The sequence below is a fragment of the Pseudophryne corroboree genome, chromosome 8 (assembly GCF_028390025.1).
Source record: "Pseudophryne corroboree isolate aPseCor3 chromosome 8, aPseCor3.hap2, whole genome shotgun sequence".
Lineage (NCBI taxonomy): Eukaryota > Metazoa > Chordata > Amphibia > Anura > Myobatrachidae > Pseudophryne > Pseudophryne corroboree.
The window spans coordinates 142,258,281-142,283,241 of NC_086451.1; the positions used below are offsets into that span (position 1 = coordinate 142,258,281).

At 45.7% G+C, this 24,961-nt stretch overlaps 1 protein-coding gene across 7 annotated transcripts in view; it reads right to left on the reverse strand.

The window, feature by feature from the left end:
- Window positions 1-24,961, reverse strand: part of FRMPD3 (FERM and PDZ domain containing 3) — a 1,010,703-nt gene that overhangs the window by 35,828 nt on the left and 949,914 nt on the right. For all 7 annotated transcript variants that reach the window (XM_063936980.1, XM_063936981.1, XM_063936979.1 and 4 more), the window contains one exon: window positions 4,270-5,124. In XM_063936980.1, coding sequence (XP_063793050.1) covers window positions 4,270-5,124 — 855 coding nt within the window. The remainder of the gene's footprint in view (window positions 1-4,269; window positions 5,125-24,961) is intronic.

Sequence of the window (24,961 nt, forward strand, 5' to 3'; positions counted from 1 at the left end):
TTGATACTTTGTCTTCATTTGTGTGGATCAAATGAAGAAATGGTGCAAAAGGGTTCATGTAGGGAATTGAGCAGGTCACTGGCTGACGAAAAGCACACCATTTCATCTTGGATATTATAAATCTTGGCCTGATGTGTCCTGATCTTGCTGATACATCCAAAGATGCAGCTAAATGAACATTGGACATCTAAGTAACCCTTAGGTTACTCAGTATGTCTAGTGAAATCATGGTACCAGGGCTACTGATGCTGTGTCCGGGGACCCAGCCACCGGCTTTGGCCAGCCAAGAAAGTGGATCTGTCATGCTATGACATATCTGCATATGTGCAGTGTGGCTTCTGCACATGTGCAGATCTTTAAATAGCAGTACATTGCAAAAAAAAGACAAAGAAAAGAAAAATCGCTGCAGTGTCCACCTCTGATTCAGCCCCTATATTCATTCCACACAGTTGACTACCTGGAGTTTGTAAGTGCGACTATTTTTTTTTGTCTTGTCCTCTGCATCAATATTTATAAGAAAGTAAATAAATATAAGGACACATACCCAATGTGTCATGGATGATTTTATAGAAAAATATCCACAGCCACAACATGGTTTTTTCCATACATATTTTATCTGGATAATGTGGCAGACTGGTTGTAGTCAGGGCCATCTTTTGATTTGGGCTCAATGAGCAGTTGCCCAAGGATTATAAGGACACTAGGTAGATATCTGAGTATTCCCTTTTTCCAGCAGGGACGTGCAGTAAGGGGAGGCAGTGCCCCTGCCATTAGTGATTAAAATAATACAAAGAAGATACTTATGCCACAGATTCTGTGTCATAAGTATCTGCTTTAGGCTGTGTATTTTTTTAATCATTTTACCCTATAAATGCTGTTTGTAAATGTGTTTAGGAGGCACCGATCTTGGTGCCTCCTGCCATCACTGAGAGAGGTCCGAAAGCGGGGGGGGGGGGGGGGGGGGGGGGGGGGGGGGCAAGCTCGGGCAGTAAAAGCCCATTGATAAAAGACCTATAAGTGGCACTTACTAGCAGTGCCGCTATGACAGGGGCGTGCTTTCAGCTCATATGAAAGCACGCCCCTGTCACTGAAGAAGAAAGGATTGGGCAGTGGGAGGGCCGGCCCTATCTTTAACCCTGGACCTGGTATGAGGCTAAGGTGCCGGCACCACATTTAGGAGGGTGCCGCAGCGCTGGCCGACATACCCTGCCGCGGTGAGTGAATATTGGTGTCCCCACTGCTATCACAGCCAGCATACAAAGTCCCATGTGTGTCCCCCCCCCCATGTGTCCCCACAGATGGCGCGCACAGACCTGTGTTCCCGCAGGTGTCTCCTTGTTCCACGCTGCCGGAGCCTGTGTGTTCTCCTTCCCCCTGGTGTCCCCACTGCCAGCGCAGACAGTATATATATATATATATTATTTTTCTTGTATGTATTTTTTTTTGTATACAGTATATAGTACAAGAAAAAGGCCAGCACACCAATTATATATCAAAACTTGCCATGGTGCCCTCCTGGGAAACAGATGCCCATATTATACCAGATGCAAATGGCGGCACTCAATGGTCTATATTAGTAAAGAATTACACGACTCACGAGAATTCTTGATAAAGGTGGAAACACCGAAAATTTGAGCTAAGAAGGACTTGAGGTCATGTGATTCTTTACTAATATAGACCACTGAGTGCTGCCATTTGCATCTGATATATATAATATGCGTATATACTGTAGATAAGATAGATATTTATATATTGCCCCTGAGCCTGCCAGCGTGAGAAACGCTGTCTGTGAGGTGAGGGGCTGGCGGGACATGTCTGCAGCCACAGTGACCCATGTTGTGTCTGCCCGGCTGACAGGGGACTTTCAGGGGCGAATTTAAGGGTCAGGCCGATATTATTGCCGCGCCCCCCCCCCCCCCACACACACACACCTATTTTAACATATTAATTATTGGATTATTAATCGTAACATGCAGGCCACACTGACTTTGCTGCTGTAAATTAATGTCCCCCTGAGGTTGTGAGCGTCGCCGCCGGCTTGGGTGCTCGCTGCTCTCTCCTCCTCTGCAGGAGCTCTGCTGTTAATGTCCCTCCTCCCCCACCCCCGAGGCTGAGGCTGTGAGCAGTGCTGTTGGCGCGGGGCGGGCACTCGCTGCTCTCTCCTCCTCCACCCTGATGTCATTGTCAATTCGATTTGCCACAGTGGTGAATTGACAGCAACAAGGCTCTCAGCCTCAGGGGGACATTAACAGCAGAGGAGGAGAGATCAGAGCAGCGAGCGCCCGCAGCGGGGGCCACGCTCACAGCTGGGGGCGGACATTATCACTAATTTATCAGTTAACCAGGGCTGCTGTGTTCCTAACCAGGGCTGCGCTGCCAGAAGCAGCCAGTGGCCAGTGGGACATCAGCTAGACTAATTGGGGGGGGGGGGGGGTATTAGCATTCCGCCCCCAGCAAGTGCCTAGTGGAAAATCTGGCTCTGGGGACCTTATAAGGCAGCTACAGACTGCTGTTGCTGGGTCTGCCTAGTGGGATGAGAAGGGCTCTATGGCAGGAGGATTACTGCAGCAATGGACAGTCACAGAGCTGTGAAAACGGTGGGGAGACAGCGGTTTCAGATCCCTCACCTGCACAAGCTGCCGCATCAGTGAAGGCGGCAGTAACTGGCAATGGATTCGGGGTGGTAGCGGGCATCAGCACAGGGGTGGCAGCGGGCATCAGAACGGCAGCTGTATGGGTCATCGGCGGGACTCGGCAAACATTATGGCTGCAGTGCCTCACCAGCTACTGACCTCACCGCACGCCACTGTTTTCCAGGGGTACTAGATTTTTGAAAATAGGCCCTGGGGAACCATAGATATCCTACTTCAAAGCAGTGGTCTCCATCCGAGCCAGTTAATTGCTATTCCCAGCCAGATATATTGGGTTCTGTCTGACTTAGAGTTTTTCTGAGGCTATAGTCCAAAAGCTGGGACTCTCTCCTTTCAGTGGACAGTCACAATTTGTCTCTACTATGCCAAGAATCAGTGATATCAGCCTTGCAGCAGCTGGTCCCTGCTCCAGCTCCACATGCTTGGTATGCAGTTTGATATTTTCATCTGTGGATTGCTCTGGCTCCTGACCTCTGATTTCCAAGACCCCAACACCTCCTGAAAGGTATGGCTCTCTATTTTTTTATCCTACTGAAAGCTAAGAAATCTATTTCCAGAAACTGGAGATATCTACAGTCAAGTAAGCTTCCCTTCCACTGGAAAATAATGAATTTAACCCCACTCTAATATTCACCACTCACCTGCATATCAAACAACCCCTACCACCCTGGAAGTTATATACTGGGGCCTCTTCATTCAGCCCAATTCCCCCTTCTACAGTTTAGTGTTCTCCCTCCCACCCCATTTACCACCATCTGTGCAGTAAAGGAGTAATTAGCAGAAAATACTGTTCCAGGTCCAACATGCTGAGCGGAAGATAGAACACCCCCTACCACCCACGGGACATCAAATCTGCTGCTGATAGCACCCCCCACCCCTACTGCTGGAGGATGGGTAAGGACCTTAGTGCATTGCTTTGCCCAGGTGCCTTTACTACTGTTATGACAGTCCTGGTTGCAGTGGTTTATATAGGAAACATGCTAATTATTGGTGTAACTGCTAAGTAATTAATGAGTGAGAACCTGTGATTTTAACTAATGCAGGAGAAAATTTGATTGTTTATTTCTGGTGACAACACTTTAACCAAGGGAGAAGCATTATAAGTTTTCATTGATAATTATTATCAATGTACTTGGCACCATGGGGTAGCTAAAGTACCTTGTACACACACCTGATAAAACAGGAATCCACCTACTGTGGGGAGCACTGATAAACACTATATTGAAAAAGGTAATATCAGTGGGAGTTTGTGTAATATCAGAGTATCTTTTTGTCATTTTTTGTTTCATGGTGGTTATAATTCTGGAAACAATTCCCCATCTACAACCATAAATGTCATACTGGTAATCTTAACTGAGTGGGGGTAGGGACTTCTCAGGAAGCTCCTTATTCTTGCAACTTATATTTATGAGGCATGTAAGGTTGATAGCCTCTTTTCCAGTAAGATAAAAAGTTTGTTTGACTCTACAGGCAAATTAGTCTTGCAGCCTAGTAAATATTTGTTGGTCACTGAATTACAGAAATTCACATTCAATCTTTCCACAAAATATTACAATGTAGTTTTGTTGGCACTCTACATAAAAAAAGCAGTTACAGATTATAGGGTGCTTTTTGTTACCTGTTGTGGGCTGGGATGTTGGGCTGGGGTATTCTTCAGAAGCAGCAAGAGCTTCCAAAGCTTGTAGAGTGGAAACCAGAGCATCATCCAGATCCCTTGCATGGTCTTTGACTGTACGTGTCTGAACACTGTCAATTAAGGTCACTGGTAACTCCTCATAACCACATATTGACACCATACGGACTTTCCCCTGTTCTCTGCCCTTTAGGTCAATCCGCTTTGGTTCTTCCTCATCGGAACTGTTGTCACCAAAACCTGGTGGAGGGGGTGCTGCAGAAGGCAAAAGGGTTGTAGTTTCCCCTACCTCTCTTTCATTTGTCCCAATCTCTCCTTCATACTCATCTTCTTCCTTTTTCCCTTTCACATGTTCAGGAGGCGGCAAGGATATGAGATCCACCATATTGTCCCTACAGGTGGAGGACCCACATGAGTTAATGCACTTCACATCCGCACCGCCTCCTTCCAATTGGCTCTTCATTTTGGCCTTGCAGGAGTCACAAAAGAAATTTGTTCTTTCCAGTTTCACCTGGGTATCCATAGTGAAGGAACGGGACCTGCAGACCTCGGGCGGATCCTTTGGCCCCTCCATTCCATGTTGATTGGATGACCCCTTGGGTGTGGGATCAGACTTTGTTCTTGGTCTGGTCTCCTTCGTGACATGATTCTGGTTGACATCTCTCCCCTCCTTGTCCTGTAGGTTGAGGTAGCACAGACTGATAGGCTCCTTGTTCTCTGATGGGGTATGGATTGCAGAAACTGGGCCCTTTGAGTGGGAGAAAGCAGAGGAAATGCTGGAGGAGGAGACTGCTTTAACAGAAGCTGGCATGCGTGGCACTGTGGGCAGACTGATGTGATCTAAAAAACAAGCAAAAAAATAAAAATGACTTTATTAAAATTAAATCAATGCAGAAAATGCAAAATAATTAAGTTCTACTGAAGATAAAACACTATGTAAATAGACAGATGTATGTGATGTATACTGAGTGGTAGATTTTGTCACTTAATCTTTAAGTAGAGCACTATATTAGAATGGACGTTATTTGAGACATTAGGGTCTATCATTGTACTTGTATTTTCTGTCACCAAAATGTGATATTGGACATAATTCTTTTTGAATAGTGTAATGAAGCAACCATGTGTAAATTAGAAAGGAATAAAAAGATCACACTTAAAATAAGTTCTACTTTTTACACTGTTTTAGAACCTTATGTTCCTTTTTATTAAGGAGGTTCAAACAGCATAATACAACAATTGTGAAGCACAACAGAATATGTTGGTGCTACATAGTGAAGCAAAAAGGATAGTTTGCCACGACTAAGGCTTCCTTTGAGAGTCTGCAGGCTTATGCTGCAGACAGTGTTAATCCTCCACATTTTTCTGCAGCTTCACAGGTGGTCCACATGTGTGTTTTTTCAGCTAGTTTGTGTTTGGAAGGAGTCATAAGTAGCTTGTCTAGTATTGGGAGGGGGGCGACTGATACCAAGTTAAATAGCCCGTGCCTAGAAAGGTGACAACAGTATCGTGTCAGTGTCAAGGCCATGGGAATATTTTTGTTCCTGTGGTGGCTGTAGCATCGTGACATTTCATTAAATGGCAGTGCACTGGCGCAGCAAGGCCTGTGTATGCATCATTTTATTATTATGCAACAAGTAGTGTCATTGTGGGATCCTAAAGGAAACTCAAATTCTGCTGTCCATCCAGCCAATCACAAATCTTAATCACAAAGCTTTCTGTGAAGTGCTGTTTAAAACAGAAATTTAGCTTCATATGTGAAAAAATAAGATTTTACTTACCGATAAATCTATTTCTCGGAGTCCGTAGTGGATGCTGGGGTTCCTGAAAGGACCATGGGGAATAGCGGCTCCGCAGGAGACAGGGCACAAAAAGTAAAGCTTTTCCGATCAGGTGGTGTGCACTGGCTCCTCCCCCTATGACCCTCCTCCAGACTCCAGTTAGGTACTGTGCCCGGACGAGCGTACACAATAAGGGAGGATTTTGAATCCCGGGTAAGACTCATACCAGCCACACCAATCACACCGTACAACTTGTGATCTAAACCCAGTTAACAGTATGATAACAGCGGAGCCTCTGAAAGATGGCTTCCTTCAACAATAACCCGAATTAGTTAACAATAACTATGTACAATTTATGCAGATAATCCGCACTTGGGATGGGCGCCCAGCATCCACTACGGACTCCGAGAAATAGATTTATCGGTAAGTAAAATCTTATTTTCTCTATCGTCCTAGTGGATGCTGGGGTTCCTGAAAGGACCATGGGGATTATACCAAAGCTCCCAAACGGGCGGGAGAGTGCGGATGACTCTGCAGCACCGAATGAGAGAACTCCAGGTCCTCCTTAGCCAGAGTATCAAATTTGTAAAATTTTACAAACGTGTTCTCCCCTGACCACGTAGCTGCTCGGCAAAGTTGTAATGCCGAGACCCCTCGGGCAGCCGCCCAAGATGAGCCCACCTTCCTTGTGGAGTGGGCCTTTACAGATTTAGGCTGTGGCAAGCCTGCCACAGAATGTGCAAGTTGGATTGTGCTACAGATCCAACGAGCAATCGTCTGCTTAGACGCAGGAGCACCCATCTTGTTGGGTGCATACAATATAAACAACGAGTCAGATTTTCTGACTCCAGCTGTCCTTGCAATATATATTTTTAATGCTCTGACAACGTCCAGTAACTTGGAGTCCTCCAAGTCACTTGTAGCCGCAGGCACTACAATAGGCTGGTTCAGATGAAATGCTGACACCACCTTAGGGAGAAAATGCGGACGAGTCCGCAGTTCTGCCCTGTCCGAATGGAAAATCAGATATGGGCTTTTGTAAGATAAAGCTGCCAATTCTGACACTCTCCTGGCAGAAGCCAGGGCTAGAAGCATGGTCACTTTCCATGTGAGATATTTCAAATCCACCTTTTTTAGTGGTTCAAACCAATGAGATTTTAGGAAGTCCAAAACCACATTTAGATCCCACGGTGCCACTGGAGGCACCACAGGAGGCTGTATATGCAGCACTCCCTTAACAAAGGTCTGGACTTCAGGGACTGAAGCCAATTCTTTTTGAAAGAAAATCGACAGGGCCGAAATTTGAACCTTAATAGATCCCAATTTGAGACCCATTGACAATCCTGATTGCAGGAAATGCAGGAATCGACCCAGTTGAAATTCCTCCGTCGGAGCACTCCGATCTTCGCACCACGCAACATATTTTCGCCAAATTCGGTGATAATGTTGCACGGTTACTTCCTTCCTTGCTTTAATCAAAGTAGGAATGACTTCTTCCGGCATGCCTCTTTCCTTTAGGATCCGGCGTTCAACCGCCATGCCGTCAAACGCAGCCGCGGTAAGTCTTGAAACAGACAGGGACCCTGCTGAAGCAAGTCCCTCCTTAGAGGTAGAGGCCACGGATCTTCCGTGATCATCTCTTGAAGTTCCGGGTATCAAGTCCTCCTTGGCCAATCCGGAACCACTAGTATCGTTCTTACGCCTCTTTGCCGTATAATTCTCAATACTTTTGGTATGAGAGGCAGAGGAGGAAACACATACACCGACTGGTACACCCAAGGCGTTACCAGCGCGTCCACAGCTATTGCCTGCGGATCTCTTGACCTGGCGCAATACCTGTCCAGTTTTTTGTTGAGGCGAGACGCCATCATGTCCACCATTGGTCTTTCCCAACGGGTTACCAGCAAGTGGAAGACTTCTGGATGAAGTCCCCACTCTCCCGGGTGAAGATCGTGTCTGCTGAGGAAGTCTGCTTCCCAGTTGTCCACTCCCGGGATGAACACTGCTGACAGTGCTATCACATGATTCTCTGCCCAGCGAAGAATCCTTGCAGCTTCTGCCATTGCCCTCCTGCTTCTTGTGCCGCCCTGTCTGTTCACATGGGCGACTGCCGTGATGTTGTCCGACTGGATCAATACCGGTTTTCCCTGAAGCAGAGGTTCTGCCTGGTTTAGAGCATTGTATATTGCTCTTAGTTCCAGAATGTTTATGTGAAGAGACGTTTCCAGGCTCGTCCATACTCCCTGGAAGTTTCTTCCTTGTGTGACTGCTCCCCAGCCTCTCAGGCTGGCGTCCGTGGTCACCAGGATCCAATCCTGTATGCCGAATCTGCGGCCCTCCAATAGATGAGGACTCTGCAACCACCACAGAAGAGACACCCTTGTCCTTGGAGACAGGGTTATCCGTAGGTGCATCTGAAGATGCGACCCTGACCATTTGTCCAACAGATCCCTTTGGAAAATTCTTGCGTGGAATCTGCCGAATGGAATCGCTTCGTAAGAAGCCACCATTTTTCCCAGGACTCTTGTGCATTGATGTACAGACACCTTTCCTGGTTTTAGGAGGTTCCTGACAAGCTCGGATAACTCCTTGGCTTTTTCCTCCGGGAGAAAAACCTTTTTCTGAACCGTGTCCAGAATCATCCCTAGGAACAGCAGACGAGTTGTCGGCATTAACTGGGATTTTGGAATATTCAGAATCCACCCGTGCTGTTTTAGCACTTCTTGAGACAGTGCTAATCCCATCTCTAGCTGTTCTCTGGACCTCGCCCTTATTAGGAGATCGTCCAAGTATGGGATAATTAATACGCCTTTTCTTCGAAGAAGAATCATCATCTCGGCCATTACCTTTGTAAAGATCCGAGGTGCCGTGGACAATCCGAACGGCAGCGTCTGAAACTGATAGTGACAGTTTTGTACAACGAACCTGAGGTACCCCTGGTGTGAGGGGTAAATTGGAACGTGGAGATACGCATCCTTGATGTCCAAGGATACCATAAAGTCCCCCTCTTCCAGGTTCGCTATCACTGCTCTGAGTGACTCCATTTTGAACTTGAACTTCTTTATGTACAGGTTCAAGGACTTCAGATTTAGAATAGGCCTTACCGAGCCATCCGGCTTCGGTACCACAAAAAGAGTGGAATAATACCCCTTCCCTTGTTGCAGAAGAGGTACCTTGACTATCACCTGCTGAGAGTACAGCTTGTGAATGGCTTCCAACACCGTCTCCCTTTCGGAGGGGGACGTTGGTAAAGCAGACCTCAGGAAACGGCGAGGTGGATCTGTCTCTAATTCCAACCTGTATCCCTGAGATATTATCTGCAGGATCCAGGGATCTACTTGCGAGTGAGCCCACTGCGCGCTGTAATTTTTGAGACGACCGCCCACCGTCCCCGAGTCCGCTTGAGAAGCCCCAGCGTCATGCTGAGGCTTTTGTAGAAGCCGGGGAGGGCTTCTGATCCTGGGAAGGAGCTGCGTGTTGCTGTCTCTTCCCTCGACCTTTGCCTCGTGGCAAATATGAATAGCCCTTTGCTCTCTTATTTTTAAAGGAACGAAAGGGCTGCGGTTGAAAAGTCGGTGCCTTTTTCTGTTGGGGAGTGACTTGAGGTAGAAAGGTGGATTTCCCGGCTGTAGCCGTGGCCACCAAATCTGATAGACCGACTCCAAATAACTCCTCCCCCTTATACGGCAAAACTTCCATATGCCGTTTTGAATCCGCATCGCCTGTCCACTGTCGCGTCCATAAAGCTCTTCTGGCCGAAATGGACATAGCACTTACCCGTGATGCCAGTGTGCATATATCCCTCTGTGCATCACGCATATAAAGAAATGCATCCTTTATTTGTTCTAACGACAGTAAAATATTGTCCCTGTCCAGGGTATCAATATTTTCAATCAGGGATTCTGACCAAACTACCCCCGCACTGCCCATCCAGGCAGTTGCTACAGCTGGTCGTAGTATAACACCTGCATGTGTGTATATACTTTTTTGGATATTTTCCATCCTCCTATCTGATGGATCTTTAAGTGCGGCCGTCTCAGGAGAGGGTAACGCCACTTGTTTAGATAAGCGTGTTAGCGCCTTGTCCACCCTAGGAGGTGTTTCCCAGCGCTCCCTAACCTCTGGCGGGAAAGGGTATAATGCCAATAATTTCTTTGAAATTATCAGCTTTTTATCAGGGGCAACCCACGCTTCATTACACACGTCATTTAGTTCTTCTGATTCAGGAAAAACTATAGGTAGTTTTTTCATACCCCACATAATACCCTGTTTAGTGGTACCTGTAGTATCAGCTAAATGTAACGCCTCCTTCATTGCCAAAATCATATAACGTGTGGCCCTACTGGAAAATACGGTTGATTCGTCACCGTCACCACTGGAGTCATCGCCTGTGTCTGGGTCTGTGTCGACCGACTGAGGCAAAGGGCGTTTCACAGCCCCTGACGGTGTTTGAGTCGCCTGGACAGGCACTAATTGATTGTCCGGCCGTCTCATGTCGTCAAACGACTGCTTTAGCGTGTTGACACTATCCCGTAGTTCCATAAATAAAGGCATCCATTCTGGTGTCGACCCCCTAGGAGGTGACATCCCCATATTTGGCAATTGCTCCGCCTCCACACCAATATCGTCCTCATACATGTCGACACACACGTACCGACACACAGCAGACACACAGGGAATGCTCCTAATGAAGACAGGACCCACTAGCCCTTTGGGGAGACAGAGGGAGAGTTTGCCAGCACACACCAAAAGCGCTATATATATATCAGGGATAGCCTTATAATAAGTGCTCCCCTATAGCTGCTTTGTTATATAAAAATATCGCCATAAATTTGCCCCCCCTCTCTGTTTTACCCTGTTTCTGTAGTGCAGTGCAGGGGAGAGACCTGGGAGCCGTCCTGACCAGCGGAGCTGTGAGAGGAAATGGCGCCGTGTGCTGAGGAGATAGGCCCCGCCCCTTTTCCGGCGGGCTCGTCTCCCGCTATTTTGAGAAATCAGGCAGGGGTTAAATATCTCCATATAGCCTCTAGGGCTATATGTGAGGTATTTTTAGCCTTTATAGGTACTCATTTGCCTCCCAGGGCGCCCCCCTCCCAGCGCCCTGCACCCTCAGTGACTGCCGTGTGAAGTGTGCTGAGAGGAAAATGGCGCACAGCTGCAGTGCTGTGCGCTACCTTTAGAAGACTGCAGGAGTCTTCAGCCGCCGATTCTGGACCTCTTCTGTCTTCAGCATCTGCAAGGGGGCCGGCGGCGCGGCTCCGGTGACCATCCAGGCTGTACCTGTGATCGTCCCTCTGGAGCTTGATGTCCAGTAGCCAAGAAGCCAATCCATCCTGCACGCAGGTGAGTTGACTCCTTCTCCCCTCAGTCCCTCGCTGCAGTGATCCTGTTGCCAGCAGGAATCCACTGTAACATAAAAAACCTAGCTAAACTTTCTCTAAGCAGCTCTTTAGGAGAGCCACCTAGATTGCACCCTTCTCGGCCGGGCACAAAAATCTAACTGGAGTCTGGAGGAGGGTCATAGGGGGAGGAGCCAGTGCACACCACCTGATCGGAAAAGCTTTACTTTTTGTGCCCTGTCTCCTGCGGAGCCGCTATTCCCCATGGTCCTTTCAGGAACCCCAGCATCCACTAGGACGATAGAGAAAAAGGTGATGCATGGTTTTCTAAAATACATTATCGTGTTTGCCACAATAAGTCAATGCAAACAAATAAATAAAAATGCATAAACCTTATGCCTTTTATATGCCACACAACCCCTTCATACTGTATATTCCTTTTATGCCAACAGTTCCCGTCATGTGCCCCCTATATGCCATCATACTCCTCCACATGCCCCTTATATGCCATCAGACTTCTCAACATGCCTCTTATTTGCCATCACAGTCCTCCACATACTGCTTACTGTACAGTATATGCCACTATGCTCTTTCACATGTCTTTTATATACCAAATATACTCTTACACATGTCCCTTATAAGCCATCAGACCCATCCAGATACACCTAGCATTCCATTAGACCCCTCAACATGCCCCTTTTATGCCATCTGTCTCCTCATGCCCCACACTCCTCCACTTCCTCAAGCTGTAGAATTCTAAATGGTCATCTTTGTTACTCCTATCTCATGCTCACCTTTGTAAGTTAAAAGATGTTCTCTGAAAGCTTTATGTGTTCTTTCTCACTGTCGGGGAACCTCTTCACCATATAATTTAAGTTTCAGGTTATAAATTACTGTTATTTTTGAAGCCTAATTTATAACTTACAGTTAATCAGGATAGTAAGAAAACACTTTTTGTTTATGTGAACTATTTAGTACAGTGCACAGATTTGGCTTTACTGTGATTTGGGTTTAAACATGAGCTGCAGCTTTTTTTGGCCACTAGTTGCAATTTTGTGCACATGGGCCCTCATTCCGAGTTGATCGGTCGCAAGGCGAATTTAGCAGAGTTACACACGCTAAGCCGCCGCCTACTGGGAGTGAATCTTAGCTTCTTAAAATTGCGACCGATGTATTCGCAATATTGCGATTACTAACTACTTAGCAGTTTCAGAGTAGCTCCAGACTTACTCTGCCTGTGCGATCAGTTCAGTGCTTGTCGTTCCTGGTTGACGTCACAAACACACCCAGCGTTCGCCCAGGCACTCCCACCGTTTCTCCGGCCACTCCTGCGTTTTTTCCGGAAACGGTAGCGTTTTCAGCCACACGCCCCTGAAACGCCGTGTTTCCGCCCAGTAACACCCATTTCCTGTCAATCACATTACGATCGCCGGAGCGAAGAAAAAGCCGTGAGTAAAAATACTTTCTTCATAGTAAAGTTACTTGGCGCAGTCGCAGTGCGAACTTTGCGCATGCGTACTAAGCGGATTTTCACTGCGATGCGATGAAAAAGAACGAGCGAACAACTCGGAATGAGGGCCATGGTTGTCTTTTCACACTGTGGGTGTTATTCAGAATTGTTAGCAAACAAAAAAAGTTAGCAATTGGGCAAAACCTTGTTGCGCTGCAAGTGGGGCAGATGTAAAATGTGCAGAGAGATTTTGATTTGGGTGGGTTATATTGTTTTTGTGCATGGTAAATACTGGCTGATTTATTTTTACACTGCAATTTAGATTTCAGTTTGAACTAGAGATGTGCAGCGGGCACTTTTCGTGCTTTGTGTTTGGATCTGGATCCCCGCTCGTGTTTTGAATCTGGATTGGTTTTGCCAAAACCACCCTTTTGGGTTTCGGTTTTGGATCTGGATGATTTAAAAAAAACAACATAAAAATAGCTAAAATGACCCCCATAATTTGGGAGTAATTTTGATCCTACGGTATTATTAACCTCAATAACATTCATTTCCACTCTTTTCCAGTCTTTTCTGAACGGGTGTGGTTCGTTTTATCGACAGTATCTAGGTTGACAATGTTTAGGTCGACCACTATAGGTCGACAGTCACTAGGTCGACATGGATGGAAGGTCGACAGGGTTTCCAGGTCGACATGTGCTAGGTCGACAGGTCTAAAGGTCGACATGAGGATTTTTTTTTTTTGGTGTCGTTTTCTTCGTAGAGTGACCGGTATCCCAAATTAGTGCACCGCGTCCCCTCGCATGGTGCCTTCGCTCCGCTACCGCTTCGCTCGGCACACTTTACCGTTCCAATCGTAGTCCACGTGGATCGTTAAGTATGAAAAAATCCAAAAAAAAAAATGTGAAAAACTCATGTCGACCTTTAGACCTGTCGACCTAGCACATGTCGACCTAGAAACCCTGTCGACCTTCCATCCATGTCGACCTAGCGACTGTCGACCTATAGCGGTCGACCTAAACATTGTCGACCTAGACACTGTCGATCTTCAGACCGGATCCCATTCTGAACACCTCACAATATTGTTTTTAGTCCTAAAAGTTGCACCAAGGTCGCTGGATGGTTAAGCTAAGCGACAAAAGTGTGCGTTACAAACACCTGGCCCATCTAGGAGTGGCACTGCAGTGTCAGACAGGATGGCACTTTAAAAAACTAGGCCCCAAACAGCACATCATGCAAAGAAGAAAAAGAGGTGCAATGAGGTCACTGGATGGCTAAGCTAAGCGACACAAGTGTGCGGTACAAACACCTGGCCCATCTAGGAGTGGCACTGCAGTGTCAGACAGGATGGCACTTTTAAAAAACTAGTCCCCAAACAGCACATCATGCAAAGAAGAAAAAGAGGTGTAATGAGGTAGCTGTATGAATAAGCTAAGCGACACAAGTGTGCGGCACAAACACCTGGCCCATCTAGGAGTGGCATGCAGTGGCTGAATATCGAAAGTGGCCCGCAATTTTTCAGCCCACCAACAGCATCTCCTACACTCTCCTGTCATTTCTCAAAAAATTCTGCCCAACCAAATTCATTGTATGTGCAAAACATGGGACATGCTGGAATTTGCCCATTTGTAATACACGCACAATATTGATGGCACAGGAGAAAGTACACCTAAACCACACACTCACACGGCAAAGCCTGTAAAAATAATTTGGATAATAATAACCCTTTAATTTGGACGGAGTTATATAACAATATGCAGCACAGGAGAGCATACACCTAAACCACACACACACGGCAAAGCCTGTAAAAATAATTTGAATAACAATAACCCTTTTATTTGGAGCTATTATAATAATATGCAGCACAGGCGAGCGTACTCCTACACCACACACAGCAAAACCTGTAAAAATGATTTGGATAATAATAACCCTTTTATTTGGAGCTACTATAATAATATGCAGCACAGGGCAAACCCTGTAAAAATTATTTGGATAATAATAATAATAATAATAATAATAATAACAACCCTCTTATTTGGAGTTATTAAAATAAATAATATGCAGCACATGTGAGCGCATCCCTTCACCACACAGGGAAAACCCTGTAAAAATAATTTGGATAACAATAACCCTTTTATTTGGAGCTATTAGAATAATATGCAGCACAGGCGAGTGTACCCCTAAACCACACACACAGGGCAACACTTTAAAAATTATTTGGCTAATAAAAACCCTATTATTTGGAATTATAATAATATGCAGCACAGGTGAGCGTACCCCTACACCACACAGGGCAAACCCTGTAAAAATTATTTGGACAATAATAATATAACTCTTTTATTTGGAGTTGTTATTATTATTATAAAAACAATATGCAGCACAGGAGAGCATACCCCTACACCACACAGGGCAAACCCTGTAAAACTTATTTGGATAATAATAGAAGTATATAACTTTTTTATTTGGAGTAAATAATATACAGCACAGGACACCACCACTGGACTTGACTTATACAGCAGCACTGGATTTATGGCAGCACAAGACACCACCACTGGACTGATGCAGCACAAGATTGCACCACTGGAATGATACAAAAGAGCAGGTCGCCACCCCACACCCCACGCCACTTTCCCGCACAGACACTAAGGAAGGAGACACGTCCTCTCGCTACACTCTCCAGGACTGGAGTGAAAATGGTGGTGATGCCCGGCTCCTTATATGGTACCCTAAAACTGTGAGAATCCGACAGCGGGATGATGATGTTTTTTCCTCATTCTGGTTTCCGAGTCTGGCGGAAAGACCCGAGTCGGGCTAGGATTCTGGCTTAGGACGTGAGGTTCGGGGGGGAGGAGTTCGGTTCACAGGGAACTGAACCCGCTCATACCTTGTTTGAACACACCCCACCCAAATCTAAATCTCTCTGCACATGTTACATCTTTTATACTCCCTATCTAGGAAGTGATGGATGTGAGAAATACAACCATTCTTTTGGGGCTCCAGTGGACTATTCGAAAACTTGAGTCTCATGGTCCTTGCATGTGAGTAGGTAAGAGTTTTGTGTAGACATGGCCAAAGTACAATAAGGGCAATATGTTCTTGTAAACTGCAACAAAAAAGTCCACAGATCAGATGCTATCATATCTCCTATTGGAACCTAACTTGCAAATGCAGTGGCAAACGCAGGATTTGCATGGGGGGGTTTCCAGAACTGGGCGGAGCTAATCACGGGGGTGCGGACTGAGATGACCCAGTATATGCTGGGTCCGTAAAACTAGTGTGTCTGTGTGTGTGTGTATATATATATATATATATATATATACATATTTGTACACACATATATATATATATACACACACACACATATACATAGCATATTAAACATGCATACATATATATATGTACACACACATACAGTACACATATATATATATACACACATGTATATATATATATATATATATCTATCATGTGTGTGTGTGTGTGTGTGTGTGTGTGTGTATGTATGTATGTATGTATGTATGTATATACATGTGTATATATGTATGGACATGAATATATATGTACTATAATTAAAATAAAGTAAACTTTTATTGCACTTACAAGTGCCACCAGCAAGACCGGAGGGCTGCAGAGGACGCTAGACAGCCATTAATAATACTCATGCAGCTAAAAATAAAATAAAAAAAAAATGTAATTTTTTTTAAGTGGAGGGGGGTTTCTGGGTGCTTGGAAACCCCCCCTGGGTGTGCCACTGAAATGTGATGCATCTGGACTGCTTTCCCTGCAAATAAACATGGCTGTTACAGTCTTCAACCTCTCCTGGTTAGGTGCTGTATATGAATTAGCTCCTATTGTCCAGAAACATTCAAGCTTATCAGTGACTAACACCATCTGGTAATCAACTTTTGGGAACTGCTATATGTGTTTAGAACTTTAGAGCCTCACTACTATCATGTACTATGCTCCCTAGCGGGTACCTCACCACCTGTGACTGCTATTTAATGCAAGACCCCACGTACCGGTAACTGTCCTGGACTTTATTATTATTCTTCGTTATGAGACTTTGCACAATCTATATTATTTTATTATCTTTAGACTTATGTTCACAAAAAGACATTAATAATAAAATCTGAGCAGTGTGCCCTCTCCCCAAATGCTCACATAGCCTTGGCTGTTTTCCAAGGTAACAAGGAGACCAAGAGAAAGGGATTAACAGCCTGTAGCCCGAGACACGACACACAGGATAAATTCATGGAGCATTCACCATTTTTTAATTAGAGGTTCTAGGCGCGAACTACTGTAAATGTATATTTTGTAATCTGTTTAAACATCATATATTGTGCACAGTGGTAGAAACACATTTGTAAATGCATGGACTATGCACTTGTAGGAATGTAACATAGATACATAAGTATAATGTAAATGTATGAGAAGGCCTTGACATTTGGATACCAGTTGCTTGAGACATTCTCACATATTAAGTCATATGCTAATTATCCTCCTAGTGTGATGACAAAGCCTTGTTTATGGCCAGTGTCCTTCAGGGGGTAATCTTGTGTATCTCTATGTAAAATTAAAGGAGGCACACAGGAGAAAATAGTTGTTTTAAAAATTGTGATTAAGCCAAACTGGTTCTAGTCTAGATATGTCAAAGGAGAAATGCTATTTAATTTTGAGTTATACAGTATTTACATTCTGAGGGACAGAATATGCTAAATCAGATTTTGTTTGGGAAAGCAAACTATTTTTAGTTATATATACTGTATGTAAAGGAAGAAGGAAATTGCTTTATCCAGTTGTTTAACTCATTGGAAATGTAATATGTATTTATTTATATTTTGTGAGATACAGCATAACTACCCCCCTCTGGTATTGTGTGTTACAAAAGGATAAAATGGAGGCCTGTGAGCTTGGTTTGCTATATATATGGTCTCTGACATCAAGAAGTATTGCATTGCTACATCAAGTAGTGTTGTGCTGCTGTTAACATCTTTATGCTGTAACCCCCATGCAATGTTTACAAAGGGAAGAGTCTTTTTTTTAAGACTGCTTGAGCAATTAACATCTTGCCTTCATGACAACTGCCTCTTATCCTGGGACCACAAGAAATGCTCCAAATGAAATCCCATTCTCCAGCTGTTCTAGGTCAATGCTCTGCCTGGTCCATGGTGAGTGACCAGTGGGAATCAACCAGGAGGTGTGGCAGCACTGTGTCTATGCATACACATCAGCAAGTGGTATCAGTTGTGGGTGGTAGTAGCCTGAGTGGCAATGAGTGTTTCTAGGTGCTGATGGTAGGACCTGGTGGTAGTAGCAAAATACCCACCCAATGCACAGTGGGTGGAGTCATTAAAAGGTGGTTACTAATGCTAAGAGGGAATCCCCTATTGGCCTGGTCCCTTGGGATCAAACAATACTGTGACTGCTTGGTGCAGGCAGTGTGGGGTATCCAGTCACAGATATTGGAGGCATAGCAGTGGGATAATCTCAGACATCTTTTCAGTCACAAGATTGGAGAATCCAAATAACTTGAGAGAAAAGTAACTGCAGTTCAGGTGCACAGGATGACTGACTACTACAATGTCCATGGACAGTGTTGTGTCAATGCATCTAAAAGCATCATGAGGGCAGCGCTTGTGATCTGGGATAAGTCACTCCAGATGGAGGTTGGAAGCGATGACAGCGATAGCACTTAAGAGGACTGCCAACCGCAGACCTTCATCCTGACCTAGTGAGATCTCCAAGCCCCACACCCTCTCACGGCAGCCATGTTTCCCAGCATGGCATGATTCCCAATGTCCCAGGGGGGGGCGGAATGGATACCCTAGTGGATTGGCCGGTGGAATTGGGAGAAAGGCAATGGAGCAAGAACATATGATCATCATCCAAATGTGGCAGGATGAGCAGGTTCCACAGGCCATGGTACCCTGTTGCCAGATGCTGTACTCAGATCAGTTTGCCAAGTATTCAGACAGTGATGGGGTCATTGATAGACATTTACAAGATTTTGAAAGGACTTGCATACTCCATGATTTGCTTAAGCAGGAATGGGTAAGATACCAAGTTCCCACACTGCATGGAGAGGCACTGGAGGCACATCGAGGAGTGGCCACTAAGGATTGTGGAAATTTTGTTGAAGTTAGAAGGGCCCTCAAACAGCATATTTTATAATTGAATCATGCAGGAAAAAGTTTTGGGACTTGATCAAAAACCACCAAGCAGCGGCAGTACATGTGAAGTGGGTGAAGGAATCTAGAAAACACTGTAACATACAATTTTGTATGCAGATATAGCTGCAGTCACACACAAAATAAAAGCATGCCACACATCATTTTAATTAGCACAACCTACATATGCGAATAATACAGCATTTTTGTCAATAAAAGATGCCAGACACGTTGCACAGGATCCTGTCAGCTTACTCATGGCAGGCATCTCCTGCTGCATGGCATATTGAGGCAAGATGTATGAGGACACACTTATAGGTCCTCTACCTGTGCCCAGTAGATTGTGACTCTGTCCACCATCACTACAGAAAAGGTAGCAGATGTGCTGCTTGGCATATTTAGTAGAGCATGTTTCTCCAGTGAGATCCTAACCAATTAAGAGATGCAGTTCATGTTTTGGACCAGTGTCTCTGGGCAAGGTGAGGAATGAGGCAACTCTGTACCACCCCCTATCACACCCAGATGAATGGGCTGTGCAAGGGATTTAAGAGAACTCTGAAGCAGATGCTACATGCACTTGTGGCTTCAGAAGGGCGAGACTGGGAGCTATACCTGCCGGTTCCGGTATGAAAGATAGATAGTGTCTAGTTAGACAGTCAATAGATAGACACCATATGTTAGACAGACATTAGGTCAACAGGGTCAAAAGGTCGACAGGGTCAAAGGGTCGACATGGAAACGGTCGACAGGTCAAAAGGTCGACAGGTCAAAAGGTCGACATGGAAAATGTCGATAGTTCAAAATGTCGACAGGTCAAAAGGTCGACATGGAAAATGTTGACATGTCAAAAGGTTGACAGGGTCAAAAGGTCAACAAGAAAATGGGCGACATGAAAAAGGTAGACACCATGATTTTTGCATTTTTGTGCTTTGTGTGGATAGTTTTGTCATCTGGCACCCCAATTGCAGAAAGGCATACCCTCGCGGGGCTCGCTTCGCTCGCCACGCTTCGGGCACGGTGGCTCGCTGCGCTCGCCACAAGGTTTATAACCAACTCTATGCCGACATGGATAGAGAAAGTATGAAATAATCCAAAAACATGTTAAATTAAAAAAACACATTTGTCTATCTTTTTATGTCGACAATTATCATGTCGACCTTTTGACCATGTTGACCTTTTGACCTGTCGACCTTTTGACCTATCGACCTTTTCCATGTCGACATGTCGACCTTTTCCATGTCAACCTTTTGACCCTGTCGACCTTTTGACCCTGTCGACCTAATGTCTGTCTAATATATGGTGTCTATCTATTGACTGTCTAACTAGACACTGTCTATCTACTAAACGGATAGGATACCTGCCGCACCTGATGTTTGATTATTGAGAGGTGCCACAGGAGTCCACTAGTTTCTCACTCTTTGAGTTACTATATGGCTGCGGAGTCCATGGACCTCTCAAACTATTCCATGAGTCTTCGGAAGGGGAGCTAACTCACCAGGATGTGTCCATGATGGAGTATGTGTTAAAGCTCAGAGATCGGGTAGAGAATCTCATGGGGCTTGCACAAGTGAATCTTGCAAAAGTGCAGACCAAACAGAAAGCTTGGTATCACCAGGGCATGTGAGCCAGGGTCTTTGAATTAGGGCAGAAGCTGCTGGTTCTGGTGCCCACACATCAAAACAAGCTCCAGGACTGGACCATACATGGTCACAAAATTACAAAGTGACATTGCTTATGTGCAGTGCCGTTTCTAGCGGCGGGCGAGCCGTGCAACCGCACGGGGCGCCCGCCGCGGCACTTTAAGTGTTATTTCCCCTCTCCTCCCTCTCCCCGAGCGCTCCTGCTCGAGGGGGCGGAGTTTCGCGAAATGACGCGTTTGCGTCGTGACGTCATGACGCAAACACGTCTTCCACGAAGCCCCGCCCCCCGAGCAGGAGCGCTCGGGGAGAGGGAGGAGAGAAGCCTGGAAGGAGGCGGCGGCGGCCGGCGCGAGGGACGTCCGGCGGCGGGATCCGAAGAGCGGAACATGTAAGTATATATCTCTCTCTCCCCCTTCCTTCCCCCCCACCACTTGACACCTGCCTGCCACACTGGGGATACCTGCCTGCTGCACTGTGTAAAATGGGGACACCAGCCTGCCACGCTGTGTAAAATGGGGGCCTGCCACGCTGTGTAAAATGGGGGCCTGCCTGCCGCACTTTGTAAAATGGGGACACCTGCCTCACTGTGTAAAATGGGGACACCTGCCTGCCGCACTGTGTAAAATGGGGGCACCTGCTTGCCGCACTGTGTAAAATGGGCGCCTGCCTGCCGCACTATGTAAAATGGGGACACCTGCCTCACTGTGTAAAATGTGGACACCTGCCTGCCGCACTGTGTAAAATGGGGGCACCTGCCTGCCGCACTGTGTAAAATGGGGACACCTGCCTGCCGCACTGTGTAAAATGGGCGCCTGCCTGCCGCACTATGTAAAATGGGGACACCTGCCTCACTGTGTAAAATGGGGACACCTGCCTCACTGTGTAAAATGGGGACACCTGCCTCACTGTGTAAAATGGGGACACCTGCCTGCCGCACTGTGTAAAATGGGGACACCTGCCTGCCGCACTGTAAAATGGGGACACCTGCCTGCCGCACTGTGTAAAATGGGGATACCTGCCTGCGTACTGTGTAAAATGGGGATATCTGCCTTCCGCACTGTGTAAAATGGGGATACCTGCCTGCCACACTTTGTAAAATGGGGATACCTGCCTGCCGCACTGTGTAAAATGGGGATACCTGCCTGCCGCACTGTGTAAAATGGGGATACCTGCCTGCCGCACTGTGTAAAATGGGGATATCTGCCTGCCGCACTGTGTAAAATGGGGATACCTGCCTGCGTACTGTGTAAAATGGGGATATCTGCCTGCTGCGCTCTGTAAAATGGGGACACCTGCCTGCCGCACTGTGTAAAATGGGGACACTTGGCTGCTGTAATGTGTAAAATGGGGTCTTTTTTTATTTTTTCCCCCCTGTGGTGGGCGTGATGATATCAGATGAGGCCACGCCTTGTCGGGAGCGCATACTTTTTCTTTTTATAGCTATATGGGGGGGGGGGGGGGGCGCAATTTTTTTTTTTATAGCAATGGGGGGGGGGCGCACATTTTTAAATCTCGCACTGGGAGCCAAATTGTCTAGAAACGGCCCTGCTTATGTGATGTTGTTTGACAGTGATGACAGAAGGCAGCGAATCTCTCTCTCTCTCTCTCTCTCTATATATATATATATATATATGAAAAAACAAATGAAAATAGCTGCCTCCTAGTGTAATAACATAGTGAAAAAGGTGACCTTCACTAATAACACCCTATGTATGGGAGGTGTACCGTTACTGGTGGTATTCCGACCATCTTTATGTAGAATATAATCAGTATGGTCCCACGATTCTGGTGCTGGTACTGGTGTATTCAAAGCTCTTGGGTGTCTCAGCAGATATTCAATATACTCCACCCAATGCAAAAGATAACAGCGGGATAGACAATAGTGTAATACGTTTTTACACAAATTTATTTATACAAGGATAAAAATAATTGCCCATACAATATAAAAAATTGAAAACAGCGTATTTGTTCTGTCTGCATCACTCAACACGTTTCATCCGGTGCTTAATACTTGGACTTCCTCAGGAGTGTGTGAAGGCTAGCAACCAAAACTCATATTTATACCTCTACTAAACATTTTTAATTAGGGGCGTGATCTAATTCTCTGTATACCCGGAAATGATGTCACTTCCAGCCGGAAATAATACAATAAGAATACAGAAAAAAAATTAATGCAGAATAACAAAGAAAACTCCCAATCATTTAAACAACACTTGTTGATAAAGTAAAGCAGGAGATCGGGTCACTAAGAGGCGGCCCTGTCCCCGCTCAATGCGACCGCCGGAAGTCGCGTGTGAACCAGGTGATATTTCCACCCACTTCCCACTCAACTTCAGTGCACCCAGGATGCATGCACGGGTAAAGCCGGTCACATTGCCGCCAGCCTTTGCCGCCTCCCGGCAAACTTACTATGAGTGATTTGACCACGCATCTATCTGCATATATAGGCGCCATCTTTTTAAAGTTCTTTCCATGTAATATGATGACATTTAGTTCAAATATATTCTTAAATAACTTTGTGTAAAACGGAACTTCATGTAATATTTGATATGGGAGAAGGAGAAATAAAATACGATACAATAAGATAAGAGAAGTGAGAACCCATATTTCATCATAAAATTCCCTTGTGGATAACATTAAATAAAATACATCAATCTTGCATGATTTAAAATGAACAGTATATATATGTTATGCACACCAGTGCCTGCAGGAAAGTACTAGTGTCAGAACTGTTATGCACTCCAGTGTCTGCAGGAATGTACTGGTGTTTGAACTGTTATGCAAAACAAATGGACTCACAGACAAACTGGGGAATATGACATAACGTACACAGAAGGTGATAGGGTAACAAAATACACACACAGTGAACAGAGAAGCCCAGAGGCTAAGGAACTGGGTATCTCCCTTGTATTACAACTGCTCAGATGTAAAAAGCAAGATGTTGTGTTTTAATACGTAGAGAACCCGAAATGCTGTTGCTAAGGGCAACAGCAAAACCCTAAAGGGTTACCAACGGGTGTGGCAGTAAACTCCTTGGTCAGAGATGGAATGATAGACACAAGGAGAGCCTCCACAATCCTGATTCTCACTTGCAGTGCACAGGTTTAAGCTTACTGCCACTAAACTGACCCCTGACACCTAGCACAGTGAGACAGGATTAGACAGGCAAGTGTTAGAATACAGCCGCAAACTTGCTAAGTTCACAGAGTAATAACAGAACCCCAGCAAGCTAAACGACTGACTCCAGTCTTACTGCTAGGTCTGGATTGGCAGAGTGTAATACCAAATCCCCAGGCCTATTTGCAGTAAGCAACAAACAAATACAAAGCTACACAGTACTGGCTAACTTTCATGAACTGACTAACCAACAGAGATTCAGCAGCATCTGCTTACCCTGAAAAGAGGCCTTATAAAGCAGGTGCTGTCCACGCCCCACTCAGACCTCACAGACTGTGAGCACAAAAACCAGCACCGGATCCCCTGCCGTGCACAGAGCCTATAACCACTGCACAGCAAAAGACCCGAACCGGAGTATCAGCTGCGCTCAGGTTACTCCACTAGCACTTGTCTCCCGGTTGCCATGACGACGTGGCAGCACAGGGCAGGAGACCCTAACAGTACCCCCCCTCTGACGAGGGGTCAAAGAACCCCTACCACCGGGTTTATCGGGGAACTGCGAGAAGAAAGAGCGTATCAGTCTGGGGGCATGAAGATCACAACTGCGCACCCACGACCGCTCCTCCGGGCCATACCCCTTCCAGTGCACCAAAAATGACAGCCGACCCCGAACCACCTTGGAGTCAAGAATCCTTTCAACAACAAACTCCCTCTGGCCACGTATCAGAAGAGGGGAAGGTCTTCCACTGGAAGAAGGATTACTAATCGCCTGTTTTAAAAGGGAACAATGAAATGTTTTATTGATACCCAAAGAACGGGGCAGATCTAACTGAAATGCCACCGGATTGATAACCCTGGTGATCTTATAAGGGCCGATGAACCGGGGCCCTAACTTATGAGATGGCTGTCTCAACTTCAAATTCTTGGTAGACAACCAGACGAAGTCTCCTAATTTGAAGCTGCAGGGTCTTTTCCGCTTATCAAAAACCCTTTTGGTCACTAATGACACAGACACAAGGGCTTTCTTCACTTTCCGCCAAATACCTCTAAGGACCGAAACCACAGAGGAACCACCAGGCGTGGAGTCCAGGGGGTCAAAAGAATTGGCCTTAGGATGATGCCCATACACACAAAGGAAGGGAGAGATCCCTGTAGCAGAGTGAGCCGCGTTGTTATAGGCAAACTC